This window comes from Pezoporus occidentalis, unplaced genomic scaffold (genome assembly GCF_034315485.1).
Source record: "Pezoporus occidentalis ecotype Australia unplaced genomic scaffold, CSIRO_AGI_Poc_V1 ctg409, whole genome shotgun sequence".
Taxonomy (NCBI): Eukaryota; Metazoa; Chordata; class Aves; order Psittaciformes; family Psittacidae; genus Pezoporus; species Pezoporus occidentalis.
The window spans coordinates 97,019-122,095 of NW_026915735.1; the positions used below are offsets into that span (position 1 = coordinate 97,019).

Consider the following 25,077-nt stretch of genomic DNA (forward strand, 5'->3'; position numbering starts at 1 on the left):
TATGATAAGCAGTCATTGTTTTGGATTAATAGTCACTCGTCACAATGCTGATTTATTGGCTCTCAGAGTTGTTGCTCTTGATCTCACAGCTTCAGCATGTCGTACCTTACTTACAGCTGGTGTTTGCTGTCTTAGTGTTTATTGGCTGGGGGGCTTGTGCTAAGGTTCTTGTTTCGCTGTACTTTATGGTAGTGACTTGTAATACAATAGACTCATTGATCATGGAACTGATCTGGCTTGTGTTCCTAGTGTGGTCATCACCCCTATACTTCGGGAGGTATGTAATAGGAGTGTTTAGCAATTACACACCTTTTTTTTTATATCTCCTCAGGTGACCAACCTATGAAGGAGACATTCCCCTATTTCCCCAGCTCCCCCACCAGACTACAGCATCATTTGAGAGTTCTGAAGGTTTTGGATGGCCTTTAGGTACCCTTGAGACCTGCCTGCTGATTGTGATGGGGATCACGGTGTTGGCACACATACAGAGTGTGTTTTAACCCACGACCATTTCGTCTGTTCTCTAAAGTTAAGCAGAGTTAGGTTTTGGCCTTGCCTAGGGTTTGATGATGATATAGGAGGACCGAAAGGTTTTCCCCGAGGCTGGACAGTCATGAGAGGCGGGGTGTGTGGGTCACCATGGGCACGGATCTAGGCCAGCGGGCCCCTACAGTGGGCGCGGCGCGATTTTCCTCCTCGCCTCCCCGTGGCTCCCCAGGGCCGCCGCGGAGCCGGCTGCAGTCCCCGCCTATCCGGGGCGGGGCGGTGCGGCTTTTACCGGGTCCCCCTCCCCCCCGCTCGCTGCCGCCGGGGCTGGAGGTGCCATCAGAGGCAGCGGAGCCGCCCGCAGGTAGGAGCCGTCCGGGAGCGGCCGTTGGGAGCCCGGCCCCTCCTGGGCCTGCCTGGCGCAAGCGTGTCTCTCTCCGCCCCGGTGGCCGTGCTGTGTCTGGGTGAGAAGGAGCAGGCGGGCTGCGGGTGGCGAGCGCTCACCTCCCTGAGGGGCCGGCGGCAGGTGCCGCAGCGCCGGTCAGTAGCTGGAGTCCCGGTGCTGGCTATCCGCCCCGGAGCTTGCTGGTGTAGGCGCAGGGTGGTGAGCACGGCTAGAGCCGCTTAAGCCCGGGCCTGAAGGAGCCTGCTGTGGGAGAGAGCTCCTCGATTATGGTTTCGGCGTCCCTCTTCCCCTGGAGCGCCCCTGTGGCATCCTTTCGGGGCTGAGAGAGGTGATGGTGATAGAGCTCGGTGGGGCCGTCTGCCAGGGCCTCTTCGCATGGGTCTGTATAGAAAATTTCCTGGGTTTAGGCTGTGGAGTGGGAAGGTCCTGCCTTCTCCAAATCTTGTCGGGATGCCTGGGGTGCAGGAGTGAAGGGGCTTCAAGCAAGGCTGTTCATGTCTAGTGCTGTCTGTTAGGGAAGGAAGTGTGGGATCCTGCCCATGAATGGTAGAAAGGGAAAAGCCGATGCTGGGTGCTAATGTCCCAGGGTGCTGAGGGGGTCACTTGTGGTCTCAGTCAGCTTTTTCTCTGGCATGCTTGTGCCAGACCTTTGATTCAGAGCCTTCAGGTTGTAAAGGTTGGAGAAACACTGAACTAACCCTCCCTTCTGCTTCTTATTTATTTATGATTTGTTTTAACAAAGCTTTTCAGGAAAGTGACCTTAAGGACTGTTTAATCGATATTCACACAGTCCTTACACCAACCAACAGTACACTTGCATGGTTAATTATGAATAGCAACTCAATATGGAAGGGGGGAAGGGTGCGAAAGGTATATCCTAGCACACTGACTGCCTGTTATGTCTTGCTCAAATGGATAAAACTGCCTAAAAGAAGGGGGCTTCTTCCTGCTGGCTTTCTGCCTTTGCATAACAGGGTAAATAAAGAACAGGTACTCATACTTGCTTGATAAACATCTGGCTCCTGTTTTCACTGTTCAAAGTCAAATTATTTTCCTTGTGCCCAGCTGTTGGCATTTTCTGAGCCCGGGTGGTGGAAGTCAGTGCTGTTTCATTTCCCTGCCTAAGATTCTCTGTGCTGCAGTTTTTGCTTTTTCAGATGCAGAGCAGGGATGTGTGACTATGAACACCAGCATTTCCAATTGCTTTTTCTTGGAAGAAATCTCTTCAGCATGGTTTTCTCTTCTCCCCTAGCTGTTTCTGGGCAGCCTGAGATTGTGAGGATAAGTGGGAGCAAAGAAGCAGAGGAGGGTCTGTGGGAAATAGGAGATATGGTCCTAGGCAAGAGTATGAGAAGTATAAACTGTGAAGGCCGGGGGGTGGGGTGGGGGTGGCTGGCAGATAAGGAGGTTGCTGTTGCAGTAGAGGGCTTAGACCAGGATTCGGTGGATGCTCCTCTGTGCCACCAATTGCCTGTGTGACCTCATGGTCACTACCCCAGTTTTCTAAAATGCGAATAATGGTATTTTTTGCTGTCTCAAGAAGACCTGTAAAGGTCTCTAAGTGCCTGGGTCCCTGGCCTTGCATCCCCACAGGTGGCAGAGGTTGCATCTGAAGTGCAGTGATGAAGGCAGGATGAGAGGGGTGAAAGGGAAGCAAAGCACCTTGGGAACAATTGGAGAGAGAAGGGTGCAGTGGGTGAGGGGAGAGGGAGGAGAGGTATAGAAGACTGAGGAAGCCTCAGAAGCCGCTAAAGGAACTGTTAAAGCAGCTACAGATTACCTTGCATGGGGTTTAATGCAGATTTTTAATGTTGAGGTTGCTTCTGCATGGTCATGCCTGCAAGGGAGAAATGCCTACTAGAGCAGCATCCTCTGTGAGAGTGCTGCTCGCTTAGTCGAGGAGTGTTTGCTTTTGGCAGGCATGCAGCCCTGCCTCCATCACGGAGGGCTGCTTCTGTGTGCAGGACCGGAGGGAAGCCCGCCCTCCACCTTGCCTGCTCCACAATCAATCAGAGGCCTCCCCAGCACCCAGCACTTGCTGAGCTGTGCTCCTGTGTGGAGCAGGGTATGTTTGGCAGGTCTGGTGGGACGGGAGGCAGAAGTGCTCCCTGGTGCCAGTAGGAGAGGTCTGACTGCCTCTCCCATGAGGAGCCCTGGGAAGGGACTGTCTGCTGCCAGTCTGCTGCAACGGTGGAGGGAGCGCCTGGATTCCTCTTTTTGATTTCCAGAGTGGGGCAGATCCAGGTAGTTGGGGAAAGAAATTTTGCCCTCCCAGTCTTATTTCCTGCTCCCCGTGCCAAACTGCTGGGATTAGTAGTGGTGGCTGCCTGAGCAAGAAGACATTTTTGTTACCGCAGGGCTGTTACTAGGTCCTGCACTTGGGCCACAACAAGCCCATGGAACTCTGCAGGCTTGGGAAAGAGTGGCTGGAAAGCTGCCCAAAGGAAAAGGACCTGGGGGTGCTGATAGAGCTGAACATGAGGCAGCTTATGCCCAGGCAGCCAAGAAGGTCAACAGCATCCTGGTCTGTACAAAAGCAGTGTGGTCAGGAGGAGTGGAGCAGTGTAGTGATCATGGCCCTGTACTCAGCACTGGTGATGCCGCACCTCAAATCCTGTGTTCGGTTCTGGGCCTCTCACTGCAAAAGAGAAATTGAGGTGCTGGAGCAGGTCCAGAGAAGGATTATGAAGCTGGTGAGGGGTGTGGAGCACAAGTCTGATGAGGAACGGCTAGGGGAACTGGGGGCTTTAGTCTGGAGAAGGCTCAAGAGGGGACCTGATCGCTATCGCCAACTACCTGAAAGGAGTATGTAGTGAGATGGGGTCGGTCTCTCCTCCCACGTAACAAGTGACAGGACAAGAGGTAACAGTCTCAAGCTGCACCAGGGGAGATTTAGCCTGGATCTTAGGAACAATTTCTTCACCAGAAGGGTGGTCAGGCATTGGAACAGGCTGCCCAGGGTAGTGGTGGTGTCAGTGTCCCTGGAAGTGTTTGTAAAGTGTGTAGACAAGGCCTTTAGTGACAGGGCTTAGTGATGGACTTGGCAGTCCTTGGGTAACATTGGCCTTGATGTCAGGGAGAGTCTCCCCAGTGTGATCTTGGCCCAGATGAATATTCTTAGAAGTGGTTTAATGCTGTCTCTTGCGGCACAGAAAAGTCTGTCTCTGAAAACATTTCAAAAGACAGCAGAAGTTTTAAGCGCTCTGGATTTGATGGAGATTCTGGTCAGAGCAGGCTTGCAGGCTTGACCCCTATTTAATGAGTGGAAGCTGTTCTCTGGTCCCCTCTGTCAATTGTGTTTGCAACAGGTTTGCATGAAGTGAAATGCTGTTTGTCACCTTCCTCCTGTAACTCGCCTGGGTACCCTGCAAACAGCAATTTATGGTTGCAGCAGCCTGGAATACCAGTAAATAAATGTAACTAATTCCTGAAAATGAGAGATGCTGGCATGGCAGTGAGGAACACCACAGAAACGCCTCTGTATGGTTGCTTACCTTGTGCTTGTCTCAGGGCGAATGACTCCCACAGGTCTCAGCGGAGCCAAAAGACTGACATGGTAGTTTATACCCTTGACACCCTCTATGCTGGGCTCCCCCCTAAAGAAAGGGGACCTCGGTTTGCCATGTGAGTAGTGGCTGAAGAGGCTGGTGAGGGAAAATTGCTCCGTGTGCTGTGCCATTGTTTCTTAAAGCTCCACAGGCCTTGTGTTTTCCCCATGACTGATAAGTGCAGACTGCTTGGTATTTACACTTCTGCTGGTGTAAATGCCAGTGGTGTTGACTCGTGTAGCTGAAGGAAATGCTGCTTTGAGGACAGTGCACATATCTTCAAAAATGTAGAGCTGCAAAGTGCAGTGAAGAAAGGAGCTTGTGTTTCCAAGTGATAGATAAAAAAGGGGTGGAAGAGGCAGGAGAAGTGAAAGATGAGATGAACAGGTGGGAAGAGCCCTGCTTATTAGGCATGGGAAGCTCTGTAGCTTGAGTGTATGTTTTGTGTTTGCTGGGGAAGAAACAAGGCAAGGTAGCAAAGGGAGTGAGACCTGGAACTGTTCTTGCATTCTAGGGCATGCGCTCTCATCCAAAAAATACAGGAGAAGGAGACAATATAACCAGGAGTAACTGCTCTGTGCAGTCTGCTCTTCTGAGCTTAGTCTGTCTTTCTTTACCTTCAAAGCTGTCTGTAAGTCAGCATGACATACCTGTCTCTTTCTTCACCAGGTTTCACTTCCCTGTGGTGTTCACCACTCCCTACACTTACATTGTTTTCCTGATAATGGGACAAACCTTTCAGCAGGCTTCCTATTCCCTTCCGTTGTAATGCGTGTCTTTGTTTTGCTTGCTCATGCACATTAGAAATGCTTGAAGGCATTCATGTTTTTTGGAAATAAAACACCTCTGCAGACCCTATCAATCTGTTAATACACTGTTGGTATCACTGTACCTTATGGGAGGAGGAAACACCCGTTCTGCTTGCTGCTGGTTCAGGCAGCAGTTATTAGATTGGGGTGGTTAATGTGGAGGATGATTACTGGACAGCCTGTCTGCATGGTGCCTCAGATTTTGTTGGCTTTGCCACAACATCAGCCCGCATTTGTGTATTACTTGCAGGGCAAGGAGATGTTTTCAAGAGACTCTTTCCTCACAACATAGCTGAAGCAGGGAGAGCTTTGCTGTCTTTTGGTTTACAATGAAATAAATAACCCTCATTATTTTCTAGCAACTCTTCACTGTGGGGTTCAGATGAGACTTTGGGCAAAGTGCCATTCTCATAAGTATCCCAGACTAAAGGGCTGGCTAATCATGCAAGTTAAAAATACACCCTTGTGGTGATGGTGTGGGATTGTGAGGTTGAGTCTGCATTGAGGTTCTGCTAGAGGCTTCCCTTGCATCTCAGGAGAGCTCTGGCTAAAGTGGCCCCAGTCTTGAGTACCTCCCCTCTTGGAGAGGGAGTAAGGCATCTGCCTGGGAACAAGGGCTGTGCAACACACTCACACTATGAGGATTTGCTAGGGACTGATGCCACCCGTCTCTTGCAGCTCCTGAGGTCATTGAGGGCTGAATCTTGCAATGGGCGCTCCCAACAGAATGGAGTCCTTGGGGCAAACAAACACACAGCACCTGCAAATGCTCCTCAGCTCACTGTAAGTCTCACTTTAAGCTGTGTCTGTTCCCACACACACCTGTGTCTGTTCACTGCCCACTGACCCAGCTCCTTCTGTCTAGGCTGGGTATGTAATTCTGCCTTACCTGTCTCCTGCCTCTGCCTTCTTTGCCTATTGCAGGCTGAGGGCCATGACTGCCCAAGCCCTGATCGTGATACGAGTGGGATCTCGTGGAAGTCAGCATGGGCCAATGTAGTTGCACAGGTTAGACTGCATCACTATCAAAGCTTGCAAAACATCCCTTTCATCCTGAAGTGGCAAATTATTTTCTTTTATAACAAAATAATCTTTTTATGGCAAATTAATGTTTCTTTTATAATATCCAGGAGCCTAGAGCAGGATGTGCCTGGTCTATACAACACCAAATGTGAAAGGGCAGACTCAACACTGTTTCCTAAGTGGCCTTTAAGTACAATATGGAGAAGGAAGCAGCATACTAAGGGCACTCTTTGAATGACAGTAGAGTGCAGAGGGGTGATGCTGGATTATCTCTGGGTAGGCCATGCTGTTGGTCTCATGGTCTTCTTACCAAGTCTTCAGGCTGAATATGTAGAATCATAGAATGGTTTGGGTTGGAAGGTACCTTCAAAGGTCATCTAATCAAAACCCTCTGCAATGAGCAGGGACATTTGCAGCTAGATCAGGTTGTCCAGAACCACATCCAGCCTGGCCTTGGATGTCTCCAGGGATGGTACATCCAACACCTCTCTGGGCAACCTCTGCCAGTGTTTTGCCACCTTCATCAGGTGATAGTATGGGCAAGCAGATGCTAATACAGCCTAATCTGTCACCATGTTTTGGTGACTAGAAGGCTCCATTTTTTTTTTTTTGGTACACTTCCCCTATCTCCATTAGGTTTGTGTTGGCCCAACTTTTTCCTTAGTATGCTGAATGTATTTATGGTGTGTGAAATGAGACAAGAAACACGTATGGATATGGATCTTTTTGTAGGTGGAAGCATTGCCTCTCAAAATTGTTGCAGGATTACTGAAGCATTTCCTGCTTCCTCCGTGCACAACCCAGAGATGTGTTTACCTTTTCCCATTCCTCTGTTATGTAAATGAATGAAAATGGCTTTTCTGTGCACCCTTGAGATGGTAAGTGGGTACCTGGAACAAGCAGAGCATCATACCCTGCTGAGGGACAGGATCGCTTCTTTTCCTGTTACCCCATTGTTTTATTTTCCTGTTACTACTTACAAGTCTTTGGTATGCCTTGTCTCTCTCATTGTGCACTCAGGCTGGGAACATTGAGATAATGAGATACCTGAAAATAACTGCTTTGTTATGTTGGCATTTGTGACTTGTAGGTGGCAGGTTGTGTAATGTGCTGGTTTGTATCTGCTCAGTTACAGTGGTTAGGTATCACTTGACTATGGTTAGTTTTGCTTTTAAATGCAACAGAGAGCTAGAGTGGGCTCCTCCAAAAGACAAATTGTGTTTGTTCCCCTTCATTGTTGCTGTCAGTGATCCTTAATGACTTGCCATTAGTTTTGGACAATGTCCTCCTTCTCCCACTGCTTCTGTCTCTGTACCTATTCTCTGAAATGGGGCAATGGCCTCACACTCTGGAATGCAAGAGCATTGCTCTGGCTTATTATGCAGCTAGTGTATGGGCCCTTGAAATGCATGCTGTAGTCTTAAAAAAGACATATGATGCTGTTAATGTCCTCTACATTTATGTTCTTTCATGAAAGCAACTTCAGGAAGAACCTGTACCTTTGCTTGGCAGATGAAATTAAGATGCCAACATTAAATGAACCTTGAGCAAGCGGCAGTACATGTTTGGTGAGCTGCCTGCTGTAATTGAAGTGCGTACATTAGAGGAATGGGAGCTTAATTGGTCGAGGGGGTGTAGTGGGGCAATGGTAATAAAAGCAGAGCAAACAGTAGACACAATCTGAACAGATGTAGAGATAAAAATGGGACTAGAGGTAAGGGAATAAGCCTGTATTAAAAGAAATTCTCAAGACACACCCTGTGGCAGTGCTGATGTGAAACCCTTTGCAGTTCTGCACCCTGACCCATTATAACTGGCAGCAGGAGTGAGCCTCGATGGGTTTTTTGCAATGCTGGGGTGAGACCATGAGTTAAGAGAGACTGGAAAACCAGTGGTAGATTTTGGGAAGGTGGGCTGTCTCTAGCTGGGGTGTTCTATGAATCTGAAAATGTATTTTTATTAGCCTTGGGGATCCATTGCACCACAAAGGCTTTCTGTCACTGAAAGCTTACTGAGCAAGCCTTAAAAATGGAAGACAAATGGGTCTGTGTAATTACCAACTGCCTTCTGGGCACAGTGGGTTTATTTGGGAAAACATGGGCCAGGAAAAATGGCTGTTGTCGCCAGCTGGAGTTGACTGCTCAGATTGGCATCACTGGTCATGACAGCAATGCAGAGCAGAGCTGTGGAGAGCAAGGCTGGCTTTATGTCATCCCTGTGGAGCAATTAGCTGTCAAAGAAATTGTTTCTGTGTTTCCCACAGAGAATTTAGGTTATTTTTCCTATAGCTCTCAGCATTTTATTTTGGTTAAACTGCTCTGGTGCTGCAGGCAAGGCTGTCATTTGGGTTCCTTGTGCTCTTATTTCTGTCTGCTGTTAGAGGTGCTGGTCTTAGCATGCACAGAGGTTTCCCAGCTTGAAGACAAGAACATCAGAGTCACCCCTGAAGAGGAGAGGTTAATCTGAAGGGAACTGCTGAGAATGATGTCCGCTGAGCACTAGGCTCAGCAGTAGGCAGGTTTGCATGTGCTTGGGGCTGCTTCTTCGAAAGGAAGTGAGGTTACATGTAACTTTGCTCTTGGCACTCCAGTAACACAGGAAGGAGTAAATGAGAAATGTGCAGGAGCTGAGTCCTGGGTTTAAACCTTCCTCTGCCCACGTGGGTATGTTGAAACATCTTCAAGCACATGTGGGATATGTCAATAGACAGCATTGGAAGGTGTTGCTATTTGGGGACATGGGGGAAAGGGACCCTTCTCTCCTTCTCTTGGTATTTCATCCACTAGATGCAGGCAGTTCACTCCCATGTGGGCTGCCAGGGGCCAGCAACACTGTTGGTCCAGTCATTGCTCACCTGCTCTCCTCCAAGGGTATGCCAGAGAGTCCTTGCTCATGCTGTCCTGCACCCATTCTATGTGGAGCCTGTGGGAGGAGGGTGCATAGTGGCAACATACTTTCCTGGTCAGTTCTTGTTGCTGCTGTGAGAGGCAGGTTTACATAGAGCTCGGCAACCTGTATGGCTGGCTGGCCTGATGTGGAGTGCCTGTTTTCCAAAACATCCCAGCCCTGGCTGCACTGAGCTCTGGTGAAAACCTGGCTCTACAGAGGTCACTGTTGTACTCCCTGGGAGTGCTGTCCTTCCTCTTTGGTGTGAGCCCAGCCATGGTGAGAGGTGCGCAGGGAATGTGTTCTCTAGGTGTTTCTTTTTAACCAGTTGAAATGAATGTGTTGCTCCAAACTATGGACCTGGGTTCCCATTGGGGTGCTGAGCTCTGCCATAGTCATTCGATGGCTTGGCTTCGCGAGTGAAGATTTGGGAAGGGCTTTAACCACGCTTACTATAAGCACGATGACCAAGGGCAAGTGGGATATCCAAATCTGATTGGAAAAAAGGGTGCTTAGGCAATCAGGAAGTGTCTGACCACAACTGTCAACTCCTGAGCTAACTCGAGCTACCCATGCTCTGGTCCGCCCACATGCAAGGTTGGATCTGCAGCTTCCCATGACCTTGTCACCTACCGTTTAGACCCTCGCCCGCCCATGCAGACAAGTGAGAGTAAGCTCTTCCAGCCTGTGCAGTGGATGTTTTAGGTGAGGCGCAGCTTGCGCAGAACTGGCTCCACCTTTTACACCTGAGGTTTAACTGCCACGGCCTAGCTAGCTAGGATGGTGACGGCAAGGTCCACAGGTAGTAGGCTTTGTAAGAGTGTCCTCTTTGATGGAAGACCATACAAGGCTAGATGATTAATATTGAGTGATTTTGGATGTCATTTTCTGTTAGTGGTCAATAGAAGGGGACTCTGTATGGCATAGTGAATATTGAACACAGGGCTGTTTTCCAAGGGAGTCTGTGGCTATGTCACACTGACTTTGATGAGGCTGAGCTCCAGACCTACCCCTGCTCCATTGCAGAGCTCAGCAGAGAGTAATGGTTAAATGGACAGCGTTTTTACATTTCTCTGCCTCATCCTGGTCTGGAATCTCCCTCTCTGTGTGCTGACTTGCTGCTTCGCCTGGGGGAAAAGCCCCATAAAAGTCCTGTGCACCTTCCTCTCTTCATGACAGACAACGATGAAATATCTTGCAGAGGCTGCTGTTTCTTGTCTGGGAGGCATGCTGGAACATGGAGGAGCTGTGGCATTTGGTTAATGAAGACAAGTGTAACGGCTAGTATTTGCTTTTATTGCATAAATGAATCCTTTGTACCTTTCCAAAGAGGAAGGATAAATCATAAGATCTGCCATCCCCTGACCTGAAAGAATTGTGTTACCTTGGCTTAGTCCATCCACCACCAGAGAAAGGAGTGTTGAGCGCTGGTTAGCAGCAATTACGTTGCAGAGGAAACGTGGGCTGTAACAGAAGGTGACCTGTCCACTTCCTTTCAGCCAAGACAGGGATTGGGAACTTGGCTATGGCTGCGGCTGCTGTGTGTACTGGCATCTGGGGACTGTACTGCCAGGGACACGGCACCTGGTCCAGGACATTTCTGGTCCAGGTCTCCCAGTACCAGAACAACAGTAACACCAGATAAGGGATGCTGCTGCATGTTGATGGGCTGCATAAGTGCAGGGGCAGCACTTTGCAGAATAATTGCAACTGCTACAGCAGGGGCTATATGGGGAACAGAGCTATGAAATGCTTTGTGTCTCCTGTGCAGGAGAAAACAAATAGAGATGAGATGAGTCCACCCTCATTGATAATTTCCTCTGACCTGTTACACTGTGCTAAAAATCTGGATTCATGTCAGAGCTGACTGCCTTTTAAATTGATGTACTTAATACTCACATCATTTCATGCTCCCTGTCTGCAGTTCTCTGTGCTCCCAAGCCAGGGGGGAAACATTATCTGATTGCTTTTCTGTCTTTTAATATTTGCAGTTCAGCCTCACTTGAGGCTATCTGTACGGATAGTACCAAACCGTGGCCTCATGGTTTTGTGCAAGTGTAGGGTGGCTCAGGGTACTGCAAGGGTGTTCTTCTGTGTGCCTGCCAGGTGATGTACAGGGAAGACCTGTAGGGGCAAGCCTGATGTTGCCCTGCTTTCTGAAGGGTCTGGGGAGCCTGACCTCGGTTCCTTCAGTCTCTGCCTCTGTGGGACCCAAGCAGTGTTAGGCCAGTGTTGCCTTTGCAGCCCATGGCTGTCTTGTGGGAGTGGTGAGCTAGGGAGCTGGCTGTGGCACAGTGAGGATGCTCACTCTTTTCTGTGGGTAATCACAGAGGGGAGAGAGCAGAGTAACAGCCCAGAGAGACCATGGTTCCCGTGCAGCAGATATAGGAAGGCCTGGAGAACTGAGAGGAGGACAACTTCTTTTCTTCTCTGGAGCAAATGGAAGAGTCATTGCTTTAAGGACCTGGATGAGACAACTGAGCTGCAAATACAAGCAGGCTGTAGTGAAAGGCCACCATGCCTGAGCTGCCTTAACACCCCAGGGTGCCTCACTGTCCTGTGTGGATCACAGTGACCCCAGGGAATGCCTGCCCTACAGCAGGCTGTAGGAGAGAGAAGGCTGCAGAATGCAGGGGTGCAGGTGCTGCTGCTGTGGTGAAACTAAAGCAGGTGCTGGAGCCTTGAGCCTCGCGTTGTTTGCTCCCTATGTCTCTTGGCTATGCCAGTGCCTGGAAGAACACTTACGGAGGAGGACAGAGCATGAGGAAATATTTGATCTGTTGTCAGAGAATTGTCAGGGAGGCACAGGACTCTGACCACAGCACAGCAACACAGCAGCATTTCTGAATTGCACATGTCACAGGAACAGCCCCTGCATCTCAGGTGCTCACTGAGTAGTCTTGCCTGGAGGACAAATGCTTCCTCAGGAGGTGGTGTATGCAGCATCCCTAGCCCCTTGCAGGATTTCACAGTGCCTACATGTCAAGAGCTGATCCTGTTTGCAACGCCTTGTCCTGACAGTTCTTTGGGTGCTGGCACTTGAGCTTGGCTCTGCTCTGGATGTGGCTGAAGGCTATTTTTAGCTGACTGCTGCAACCAGGATGGGAGCAGATCACGTGCTTTGTGGACATGAGGAAACGGCACGTGCATCCTTCCCTCTTCATGCTGCAGGCTTTGCTGAGGCAGCATGTGTGGAATCGGTAATGATCCTGGGAAGGAGGCTGCTTTGCCTTATGCCTATGGAAAGTAGCAGGGACTTAGTGCTGCGGGTCTTGCCGTGTCACCTTGTGGAAAATGCTGGAGAAAAATACTTAGAAAGCCACTCAAATTCTGTAGGTATGTCTGAAAAGTCTCCCCCTCCACAACTCTAGGCTCTCTGTGCCTTGGTTTTTATGCACAGCACGGATGATGCTGCCAGTGTGCAGCAGCTTAACCCCTTATGGCAGTAATGACAGTATGAAATGTTTGCAGCGCCTGCTGCCTGGCTGTTAGGAGCTTGATCTTGGAATGCTTCAGCACCTGTGGATGTGTGGATGCTCTTCCTGCTTTCAAAGTGGTGTGTGTGTGAGATGGGTGGGTAACTCTGCCCTCTTTCTTTTGTTTTTACTTTGTTCTTTGTTTCTAGCAGGTATGGATGGCAAGAAATACAGCGTGTGGATGTTTTTACCTCTTGTGTTTACTGTGTTTACATCAGCTGGATTATGGATAGTGTAAGTTATCTTCTGCTGGTAATTTGAGAGAGCAAATGAAGCTGGGGCAGTTGGAAGTACTGCTGTGGTGTGGGCTGCATATGGAGAGTTTTTTGGGGATGCTCTGTCCTTGAGTTATTGTGGGTTGGGAAGGCAAATGACAGGGGCAGGGACCAGTCTGTACCAGTTCATGGCCTGGAGGATCATATTTTTGTTGCTGAGTTACTGTGCTCCCCAGGCCAAGATTCTGACCTTGCCTTCTTCCTGGCCCATGTTACTGGTGGGAGCTGCTTGAAAAGAGACAGACAAAAATGCAAAAATCCCCTTTTGTCATGCTGTCTTTAAATGACTGGGCAAAGCTCACGGAGAAACACTTAGGCCCTGCTTTGGGGTGCAGACTCAAAATCTGCAGCATCCAGCACTGCAGTGGCAACCTGCCAGCGTCTTAATGCTGACACCTCACTTTCTCACTTACGCTTTGTACAAAAATGCCCATGAGACATGCATTTTCCTGAGGTGGGGTCTCTCCAAGCATGAAGGCAGACCACTGCAGCATGAATTTGGGAGTGATAAATGTGCAATCAGCAGCTGTGCTCAGCTTGAGAAGCAGTTATATTGTAGGATATGACTTTGACTGTCCTGTGGATGTTACTTTTCAGCAGTGGGGGCAACTTAAGCCATTTATTTGATCTGTTGCTTGTTGTTCTTCTTGTCCCATCCTGTCTGCATTAAAACAGCTTTTTCCTGAGGCACCAAGGTAAACCAGGTGGATCAAATTCTTCAGATTAAAAATGAAAACATTCAGCTGGTTGGTTATTTTTAAGGCAGCTCAGTTCAATGACCCTGTTTGTCTACCTGACCATGCAAAACATGCAAGACAAAGAAAGGTGCATAGTTAGGCTGGGAAGTGAGCAAAACTGCCTGCTTGAACAGAGAGGAACACAGGCTGCCTCCACTTGGTCCTGCCAGTGGGCTTTGAGACACTTAATGTATTGTTTGAGGGATATTTGGAATTGAAGCTAGGATGAGGTCTTGCACTGTTTTCATCTTTTGTTGTTTTGTGTTTTTTTTCCTTATTTTTTTTTTTTACAGGTACTTTATAGCAGTGGAGGATAACAAAATTATCCCACTAAATGTACCGGATAGGTAAGAACTGGTTGTGGACTTTACGGTCAGTCACTTGTTTCTTTAGAATAATAAACCAGTGAAAGCTAGATAGCAAAGAAAATCTTGACTCTTTGTTCCTATGCATTTATCTCTCTTAGGACACCCGGTTCCAAAAGACCACCTTATATAAGGTAAGCGGATGATTTTTCTTCCAATTACTGTTCTGACTAATGGCTGTTATTTATGTCTTTGCCATCTAGAGTTACCATGACACACTTTGTATTTCCCAAGTATTGCAGGTGACGCACCTCCTGCAAGCTGCGTGTTTAGCCAAGTCATGAACATGGCGGCATTTCTAGGTAGGAACCACCAGGGAAATGTCTCTTTCTCTCTCATCATTTGTTTTAAGAAGTCACTGAAACATAAGTGATATCCCATACATGTTGTTCTTGATGGTGTGAAATAATTTAAACTGCAATTACCACTGATTAAGATGGTATCATTTTTGTCTTCTTTTGTAGAAAGGCAGAATGAAGCTGGATGCATTTGTGCTTTATTGGTTTCTGATTTATTCTGATTTATCCTTGGTCTTGAATCTGTGTTTTTCATTGTATGGTGGGGCTTTGTTGTAATCTGTAAATGTGAGATAATTGCATGGGAATATCAACAAATGAGGCAACTGATTATGCAAAACAGCATCCATACTGAAGTCCTCCCTCACCCCTTCCTAAATTCTATTACTTAATCTGTGAAAGTTCACTGACATTTTTCCAGCAGTGGAAGTGAGAGGGAAACACCATAAAGACAAGAAATATCTGACTAGTACTTGAAAAAAGTTGTCTGTTTTTGGTTCTTAAAACTGTTTGTTACCTTCACCTGTATATATTTTGAGCAAATTATCCCAAACTTAAACGGCAAATAACTCATTCCGTGATTTGCTCTTCTTTAGTAATACTTGCATTTGTCTTTTTCTGTATGAGGTGATTTACAGTTTGCTCTGAGCTATTCTGTCAAAGTATGGATTCCACCCTTGCTGCCTGTGAAAGGCACAGTGTTTCTTCTCAGAAACCTGGGAAATTCAATTCAGTTGAGTTTGAAATTAATCCAGACCTGTATGTGCACTAGTAAGATACTTTACCAGTCTTAATCTGACATAATGAAAATGAGGCTTCAGGTGTGAAACCTGGTAAAATGTTTAGTCATGAACTTTTACATGAATTTCCTTGTTTCAAGTATCACTTGAGAGTGGACTTCAGGCATCCTTACACCTTGTTTCTGTGTATGGCTTTATTTCAAACTTAGATCCTGATGTACATATTGAGCCAGGGTCTCAATTAGTAGAAATAATTCTGGCTTCAGTTTGTGCTAAGGCCAGGTCTTGCACACATCTTATTTGTGTGCCTGACACCCAGTGCAATGTAATTACCATGATACGATTTCAACTTCTGCCCCCCAAACCACTTAAAACAACATGTGCATAGCATGCTGCTTCTTACATTAATGTGGCTGTTTGACAGCAGTAAGTACATGCCTGCCTTTGCAGCTGCTTCCAGGTAAGGCCCCATTTCTGCAGATCACTCTGTTCATGCAGCCTTTGTGGACCTGCACCAAATCCCAGCAAGTCCAAGCATGTTATGAAAAGTCAGGAGTTGGCTTGATGACCATTCAACATGTGCATTGTGTGGACATGGGGGTAGCAGTCACGAGTGTGAGGAGAGCAGCTGGTGTGAAGAAGGCAGGCAAACAGAAGCTTTATGAAGCTAAGCTGTACTGTACAGTTTTGTTGCTGCTTCTTCCCATGACAAGAAGAAATATAACCAGGGAACCTCCAGACTGCAAATGTATTGTGGGAGACTTGCTGGTAGGTGGCTGCCTTGGCCATAGTGATCATGAAATGGTTGAGTTCAAAGTGTGTTGTAATGAGAAAAAGGACAGCAGAATTGCAGCACCGGATTTCAAGAAAGCAAACTTTAAACTGTTCAGGGAGTTGTTTAGAAGAGTACCCTGGGAATCTGCTTTTGAGGGTTTAGGATTCCATCAGTTTTTAAGAATCACCCTTTAGAAGCACAGGAGCATGCAATCCCAATGTGTCATAAGTTAAGCAAGTGGAGCAGAAGACCAGCTTTGCTGAACAGGGAACTCCTCGTGGTGCATAAGAGGAAGAAGAAATTGTATGGTCTCTGGAGGCAAGGTCAGGCTTTGCAGGAAGATTACAGAGCTGTAGTTCATATATGGAGGGGGAAGACACGGAAGGTGAAAACTCAGAGTTGAAACTGGCCAATGATGTGTTAGATGACAAGAGGGGCTTTTTAAAGTATGTTAATAGCAAGAGGTCTAAAGAAAACATGGGACTGATACTTGTTGAAGATGGTCACCTGACTAATAGATTAAGATAAAGCAGAGACATTCACTGTTTTTTTTTTTGCCTCAGTCTTTAATAATACTGATGGACCTTGGGCTGTATGGTCCCCTGAGTCAGTACAGGAATGGTGACTCTCCATTTGTGGATGCTAGAATTGTAATGGACTAGCTGTATCGGCTGAATGTTTACAAGTCCATGGGGCCTGATGGGATTCACACAGGCAATTTACAATATGACCTGCATGCTGTCTGTTTGAGCATAAGCATAAGAAGGTGTTTGGCAGCAACCAGTAAATTTCCCTGTTCATCTATATTGCTTTTTAGTGGTCTGGTTTGAATCCCATCTGAAGGCCAAATGATTGCCTGGCTTTCTGTGTTGTTCCATGCAGCATTCCTTAGGGAGGGCAAGAATATACGATGTGAATATCTCCTGGGGTTATATCATATCATGTCATATCATGTATCATATAACTTATCAGAATGCTTGGGCTAATTATAAGCTTGGAAGGACTGCTCTTCCAGTTTTCCCAGAACATTAGTGCCATATTTTGGCTTATGTTCATGGCACCAGGGACGCAGTCCAGAAGAGGAGAAGAGGCAGTGGGCATTTTGGCAAAACCTGCAGAAATATGTGTGTGTTGTCCATACATTTTCTAATGCAAGTGGAATTTGATGTACCTACCACAAGAGAGCTCATGAGTGGAGTGAAACTTGATTCAAGCCGAGCTGCTGTGATGTGGCTGCATGGTATATATGTGATAGCCTATGTGCTGGGAACTCCACAGGCAAATAGGAAGGTGGTGTTCTTTCCCCCAGAAAATTTGCAACCCAGATCCTAGACAAAAAACATCATGGGAAAAGGAAACATGGGAGCTTGGTGTAACTGGATTACAAGAGCAATGCTTCCTGTGCTTAGTCTCATCCATGGCTATGCAGGAGAGGGCCATGCAGAAGCACTCAGTTAGCTAGCGTGCACTGAGCTCTGCCCCTGGGTGGGAAGAGGGTGAGGGGTTTTTGAGTTCCCAGCCAGGTGGGTTATTGCTGCATGTTCTACCTAATGACATGCCTTGCATTCTGTTTCCTTCTCAGTACTTGTTTTGGCTATCCTGCGCTTCATTCAGCTGAAGCCGAAGGTGCTAAACCCTTGGCTGAATGTCAGCGGCCTGGTGGCATTATGCTCGGCCTCTTTTGGGATGACCCTACTCGGCAACTTCCAGGTACTCCACTCCAGGCTTGGGCTGCTGTGTCCGTACTCTGAGGTTCCTTTTGCTGTGAGGATCTGCCTTTCTAGGTGATCTGCTTAGGCCTTTGAACTACCTGTGATGTGAGCTCAGAAGACCATGTGTCTGGCTGTGCTGCAGCCCTTCTCGTAGCTGCTCTGCCACCTCTGTGGCTCCACTAGCATGCTGAGATGAAGGGCCACAATCATTTTTCATGTGTTCCCGGCAGGATTTGCATCAGCATGCTTGCACTTGACCTGCCAAAAGCCGGAGCAGAGAACCTATTCAAACTCTTGAGCCCTGGGTGTTGGCACAGATGGTCCTAGGTAAAAAGACTGAGTTTATGTATGCATCTGTGCCAACAGACGCACAGGTGCCCGTACAGGGGAAATGTTGTGTCCTTCCTCTGAAATACGTTTAAATCTATCTCTTGCTTGTCCTCAGACTGGCCACGAGAGGGACTTTTACTAATGTGAGAGGCGCCTCAATGCAGTATCTCTGATTCTCGATCTGGTCTGCAGTGTTACACAGACAAGCTGCCAGTGCCACAGTGTTGCACTGTAGGGTTGGGTGTCCACTGTGATCATGGGTGTCTGTTAGTTCTGCAGTGAAAATCAAGGCAGTGTCACTTGGATTTCCCCATCCCTTTGCTGTCTTTGATGCTCTGTCTCTTTCATTACGTGCAAGTAATGACCCCCAGAAATGGCAGGAACAGAGATAGGTCAGTGTAGGCTGTCTTCTTTCCTGGGTTTGCAGGCAGGGAGTTGTTTCTCTTGCTAGTACAGAAAAAGTACTTGTTTTGTGGGGGGTGAGTACCTGTTTGGGTTGTGGAGCAATTGCAGGAACTTTTTGTCCTTTACAGCCAGCATCTTTTTGTTTGGTTGCTTCTTTTTTTTGAGTGAGGTGTGAGGTAATTTGACTGTTTTGGACCTGATTTTCCTAACTCCACAGCACAAGTCGTTTTTTAACAAGAGCTTCCCAGCTAGGAGCTATGAGGCTTTTGTAACAGCTTTGTCCAGATGTGGGAAGAGTATTTCTAGTACAAAGCAGGCACTAGAAAGCAGTTTCAACCTCTCCTTTCTTTTTCATTCCTCAGAGCAAATAATTGTGATTTAGAAGTGGGTACTTTGAATCATATCTGGTTATAAATTCTGAACTAATTACTTGTTAGTTACCTGTATCTCTGCTTATATTTTTTGCCAAGCCATGAAAGTGTATGGTAATGAGACCTTAGTCCATGTTTTTTTCCTGCCTGACTGCTGAGCTGAATGTGGCATATTTCTGATTAAATAATATTTCCAGAAAATTACAGGTTGTATGTGTTAGAGGGACATTGTTGGCTGAGTCCCTTGTAGTGGGCTACCTTGGGAAGGGCAGCTCAATCCCATTTTTGCCTGTGCTATGATTTGGACCTACCTTTGAAAAAAAAACTCGAGGAAGGAAGGAAAGGGATCAGCAAAGGCTCAGTAACTGGGCTGTTACCTTGCATACTGTGTCTTGTTTGATGGGAATTTGTTGAATCACCAAACAGGAATCAAGGCTGCAGGGAGGAGTTACAGACTTTCTAGAAAAGCGTCTGAGGCAGAGGGAAGAAGGAAATTGTTTGGCTTAAGTCTTGTCCATGCTGGACTTTCTGAATGGAATTACAGCCTCAAGGGTTCTCTTTGGAGATTCTTGCTTGTTGAACCTATCTGTCCCTTTGCCTTGCAGTATTGCACAGTCATTGACCCCCGTGAGACACGGGAGCCCTTTGCTCCAGGCAGCACTGCTCCACGAGGCTGGATTCACAGTTTGCATCCATTGCATAGACCTGTACAAGGCCACAGCAGGTTGTTCTTGCCTATCCTGGCTATTGCGTCAAGCCAGGGAAGGATTTATTTCTGAGCTCTGCATTGGTGAATCTTGTCAGGGAGCTGTGGAGACAGTCACCAAGCAACTGTGTTTTCCACTGTGCTTGGGCCTTGGGCAGAAGATCTGCTTGACTGTAACAGCCATCAGCTCATCTTGATTATGTTACACCTTGCACATCTGCCAGAAGAAATGGTACAGCATCTCTGTCTCAAACCCCAGTGATTCCCACTCTCCTTTATCCCACCCCAGCAGCAATCCAAGGTAGCTAGCAAATAATCCCTGTTGCATCCAAACAGTCACTGTTTTATTTGTTCCTAGCTTTCCAGTGATGAGGAGATCCACCTTGTGGGCACATCACTGACCTTTGGTTTTGGGACCTTGGCGTGCTGGATCCAGTCTGCCCTCACCCTCAAGATCAACCTGAAGAATGAGGGGCGGAAAGTCGGGATTCCACGAGTCGCCCTGTCAGCCAGCATCACCCTCTGCATGGTGCTCTGTATCCTTTTGTCCCGCTCCGTGGGAAGCTGGGTGTCATACATGTCTGACACATGCTGTAGCAGGGAGTGCTGGCTCTTCTCACATCCCTTCCTAGGATCTCAAAGAATTAAGGAATGCTGCTCAGCTTGTGTTTATGGCATGATCCTATGATTGGCTCATTTTGGTACTTGTGTTTTGCCAGGACACACTGCTTCATAGGTGGGCTTTCTTACTTCATAAAGATCTCTAAAACTTCTTAGTAATATCCAAAGGGGTTACAATATTGAATAGTATCTGTGTGATGTGATAACACTGCTGCTTACCTACACAGTAGCATTTAAGATCATGCAAAATACCGAGATAAACAAACATGCTCAGGAGAACAAAGGAATGAAGGAAGAAGTCAGGTTTCTGAAGACAAAAAGATTTTGATGTGCTTGTTGAAATGCTCCCTGGTACTGCATCCAGCTCTGCTGCTTTTTAAGACAGTTATCACAGTTTAGAGCTGCTGAGTCATGTGGACCTTGGGTTAAGCCTAAGTGCTTTATGAATGATGGGCTGTGGGGTCTAGGGTCACTCAGACTGGATGTACATGTGGCTTCCTCTCCACCTTGTGCCTGTCAGCCCCACTCCAGCCCTTCAGTTCACACCAGCAGCATGTGCTCTGGGTATTTGTTTAAGGTGGATCCATTCACTGCATAGTTGCATCAACGTTAGCTCTGGGATTAAGCAAGAAAGCAGGAATAAATGGTGAGGAATAAACTAATCCCCCTCTTCATGTAACAGCCTATTCATAAAACAATTCTCTTAGTCACTCAGTTGGTTTGGAACATTTCAGCCAGTGTCCATAGGAATAGCAGATGGGTATGAAAATGTATCATCAGTCGCCTCTTAAACTTCCTTGGAAAAAATTGTATCTGAGCATCATGCTTTGGTATTCATAATGTGGGACTTTGCCTGACTCTTGTGGTGCTCCCCTCCTCATTTGCCCCAAGCCCATAGCTCCCCCTACATGTGTTGGGGTAGGCAGGGCTGCATGCTAGGAGATGGGCTTCTGCTGTGCTGCTGTTTTCTGAGGTCTGTGCCAGGAGTAGCCAGGTAAGCCAGGGTGTTGCTACTCCTGTACTGACATGCTGGGTGCACTCAGCCCTGCCCAGCCACCTGCTTGGTGCTGAAGGCCTTGGGCCTTCTTGGCTCCCATTCTTGCCTCCCAACCCCGGCTTTGCAAGGGCTTGGAGCTGGCTCCCTATCCCATGCAGCTTGTGCATAACTCTTGCACTACAGCAAAGGCAGAAGATCCTTAAAGCCAGACACAGAATGCTGTTTGCTGAAATAAAGCTTTCATCACTTACACTAAGCCCAAGAAGAAAAGTCCCTGATTACCTGCATTGTGCAGTTAAAGCATGGGAGAGGCTGCTTACTTACTTGTTTGTTGTACCTGTGAAGATGTGTGATCCCGCATTCTTGGAATGCGGAGGACCTCCTGACACAAGAAAGCCAGTAGGTTTAGAGATGAGCATTGGGCTAGAGCAGGTCCCCAGCTCAGGAAGGTGTCCTCTGCTTCAGGGGAGCTGAGATTTGCTTTTATGGAGTACTCCAGCACAACCCAAGACACAGCAAGCGGCGAGACCCTGATGCCAGCCAGTATGCAATCCAAGAAGTATACATGAGCCTGGAGGACAGTTTCTGGCTCTGACAAGTGTTGGTTTTCCTGTCAGCATAACATGCCATACAATGTAGACTGATGCTTCCAGATTTCACAGAAAGGGATGATTTTGCAGGTGCTGTGAAGAGAAAGAAGGATTGCACAGGTTGAAACATGCTCCCATTGCCTCTAGTGCAGAGGTCTGTTCCAGTTCCTGCTGGGAGGCTCCTGGCAGGTAGGGGTCCACAGCCAGATCCCCAGCTTGCTGGCTCTGTCACTGGATAGTTGGATGTGCAAGCAAGCCAGTGGGTAAATGTTTATCAGCCTGAATTGGGATCAGGAAGCCCTGGCATGTATAGGAGAGCTGCTGCTCTCCATGGGTGTTGTTGGATACCTGACATCCCTTCCATCTTTGCCCTCCATGTTCATGCTTTCCTGATTGCTGGATGGGTTGACTGTCATCCAGGGGACTTTGTTAAGATTTGATTGTCTTCCCTGTTGGCTTTCTCTCACCCCAATTGGTGTCTCTGCTCCCATTAGTTCTCCTTGACTTTCCTCTTCCAGATTTTATCCTCATGGCACAGGGCATTCACATGCATGCCTCCAGGATCCAGTGGGGCCTGGTGATGTGCCTTGTGTGCTTCTTTGGTACCTTCGCAGCAGAGTTCAGGCACTACAGATTTGAAATCGTTTGCTCTGAGTATCAGGAGAACTTTCTGAGCTTCTCTGAAAGCCTGTCAGAAGCCTCTGAGTACCAGACGGATCAGGTGTAGCTGGTGCTCTGATGGGGGGAGTGGGGTAGGTGTGGTCTCATGGGTTAAACATGACCTCATTTACACTTCTTTGATGAGTTTATTTTCGTGTGCAATCATGATTGTATTGCCAAAGGCCTCTGAAGGTGGCTGTTGTGTTAGGAGCCACACAGCTGTCTGCTGGAAGAGGAGTGGACCCTTCTCCATGGCAGCATGAGAGAGCACAAGCTGTTTAGCCTGCTACCAATGACTCTGAGTGACTGTGTCATGCTGTTCAAAACATTCAACAGCCAGTCCTCATGATGCCCCTCCAGGACAGGGCATTCCTCAGCCTGTTTTGCAGAGGAAGAGATGAAGAAAACTGATTTCTCTGGACAGCAGGATTCTTCAGGAGTCGCTGTTTCCCATGTCATCAGACTGCAACTTTTGTGAGTTTCTTGTGTTGTTTTCTTTGCTGCCAACTCGTGTAACTTGGTTGGGTGAGAAAGAATGGTTGTTTCTTCTGGACCTGGAATCAGGCAGTGAAAGACCCCAGCTGACTGGCTTCTGTGGTGAGCAGGCAGGCATTTTGTCCAGCCTGGAAGCTGGGTTTGGGAGAAACTGCTGTGATCAGGAAGCAAGACTTGGCCAGTGCTGCCCTCCAGCTGGGCAGGCTGTCCTCAGGCCAGAGGAGATGGCACAGTGGGGTGCTGTGCTTGGCTTCATGTTTCAGACTCAGTGGTGGATACTGGTGGAAGTAAGGTGCTGAATTAAGATGGGAATGCCTGTGAGCTCTGAAGATGACCCAGAAAAGGCTGCAGGAAAATAAGCAGAAATTAAAATGGTGACAGGTGTTTGAACAGGAGCTCCATACTGCATATGGCATTTCTAGCAGAGGGAAAAGTCATGAGGGCATTCAGTCTCCTGCAAAGGCCAAAGGCCTCTCCTGAGAGACAGCTGAAAAAAACTTGTGTCAAAACTAGTGTAAGCAGGAAGTTTTTAGCCAGCCCCTTCATCTAAGGGCCAAAGCTTGTTCTCATGCAGCTGTGTTATAAATCCAGAGCATCTCCAGCCAACAAAGTTGTTGCACTGCTGAGGACCTCCTCCTTGTAGCTGTGTCCTTACTGGGAAGCTTTCCTGGAAGGAAGTGCAGAAGGTAGCCCAAGTGTACCCAGCAGCCCAGCTGCAGAGCTCCTCCTGGGCAAGGGCAGGAGAGGATGGAGAAAGATGCAGGTGGGAATCCTCTTACATGGGCACACACACTCATTGTATATGGAGCACAAAACAGAAATTCGTTTTAAGGGTGTTTTACTGTAAATAATCCACTGTGACTTTTTTTTAATCCATTAATACTTTCAGTTTATCATTTCATAATTTGTAATTTTATCAGAGGAACAAAAAGATTGTTGTTTTGTTTCCTTTTTTTTCTCTCCTTTTCCTATATGCAATCCAAAGTGAACTTCAGGTTTTTGGTGATAACTCTGTACATTTCTTAAGAGTATTTCTAACAGCACATTTCAGTACAGCTGAACTACAGCTGATACACACTGAAGCACGACCACTAAATAAAGTGCTTTTATGGAGAAAGTGTGTTTTATTTTTGTCCCCTACCCAAAGCATAGCTTTCTGATGGCAAAGACAAAACACGAGTATTTACAGTGTCATGATTACATTTAATCCGTTAAGGAAGCCAGGGACTATTCAGCCATGCACACGCACTTATTGCCACTGTGCTAATTAGCAGGCTCTTTCTAAGAGGAGGATCCTACTACACAGCCCAGAAGGGCATCCAGACTATATGCCTTAACTGCTACCATTGAATGTTTAGAAGAGAAATGCTGGCATTAGGTGGTTTCCTCCCAGAATGCATGTCTCTTGCTTGTTCTTTACACAGCAGCCTCCACCAACAGGAGCAGCTGTAGGTGCAGATCAGAGCTCAGGAAGGCACCACATGCATTACAGTTCGGCTGTCCCCAAGGGAAAGCTCAAGCACAGCTGCACAGAAGTAAGTAGCAAGTGACACCATGCAGGAAGTGCCAGCAGCAGTGAACTGCGGTTTCAGACTGCCTCTGCCTACTCTACTGCTAGGTATAACCTAGCTGTGGCTCTCGCTCCTGCACCTCCACTGAGCCCTTACTAAAACGGTAAGATTGCCAAGCTTCCCTGGCAGGACAGGATTGCTTTAAGGAAAGGACCAGGGAGGGTGAAAGCAGGAAAAAAAACAAAGTGCTCATAGGTTTAAAAGAAACAAGAGATTTGCCTTCAGGTGCTGGGATCACTGGTGATAAGGCAGGAAAGCTAAATGGGATGGAGCGAACACAACAAAAGCAAATAAATGGGTTTTATTTCTGCATTAGGAAAGCTCCATAACCATCTGATATAAATTGGCACAATTTTGATGGGGTGGATAAAAATGTCAGGGTTTTCATTCTCATCAAACACAGCAGAATGTCCCCCTCAGGAGCAGCTGTTTTCCAAGGTTTGCTCACAGCTGACCAGTGCTATGAACATGTGACAGGGTGATGTTTGCTACTGAGAAGGAGCACCACAAGTTAATGCTAAGGGAGATACTTCAGAAACATGGTCAAGCAGCCAGTAGGATCCCATATCCCAGCACCATGAGGCAGCAGTGAGGTGGATCCAGAATTGAATTTTTAAAGCTGTATTTATACATACTCTATTTCATTCTTGTAGGCTGGCCGCATAGCTCTAAAAACTCCTGTTTTGTACCTACACTTGCTCTGGATATAGGCAAGACTGGTCTGAACTTGGCTGCAGCACGGGCTAGCTTTTTCTGTAGCCGTCCAAACCTACTGTACTATAGCCCACAGCTGGCAT

At 47.4% G+C, this 25,077-nt stretch overlaps 1 protein-coding gene across 3 annotated transcripts; it reads left to right on the forward strand.

The window, feature by feature from the left end:
* Window positions 1–789: 789 nt before the first annotated feature.
* Window positions 790–22,350, forward strand: TMEM150C (transmembrane protein 150C). 3 transcript variants are annotated; one of them, XM_062633963.1, is made up of 8 exons: window positions 790–850; window positions 12,784–12,868; window positions 13,940–13,993; window positions 14,113–14,145; window positions 14,246–14,313; window positions 17,405–17,532; window positions 19,705–19,882; window positions 22,073–22,350. In XM_062633963.1, the coding sequence occupies exons 2-8, from the start codon at window positions 12,789–12,791 to the stop codon at window positions 22,279–22,281; spliced, it is 750 nt and encodes a 249-aa protein (XP_062489947.1). In that variant the 5' UTR covers window positions 790–850; window positions 12,784–12,788; the 3' UTR covers window positions 22,282–22,350. The 3 variants fall into 3 exon arrangements, with proteins under 3 accessions (XP_062489947.1, XP_062489945.1, XP_062489948.1); XM_062633961.1 differs by having other exon boundaries at window positions 12,787–12,868; XM_062633964.1 differs by lacking the exon at window positions 790–850 and adding an exon at window positions 927–950 and having other exon boundaries at window positions 12,787–12,868.
* The last annotated feature ends 2,727 nt before the right edge of the window (window positions 22,351–25,077 follow it).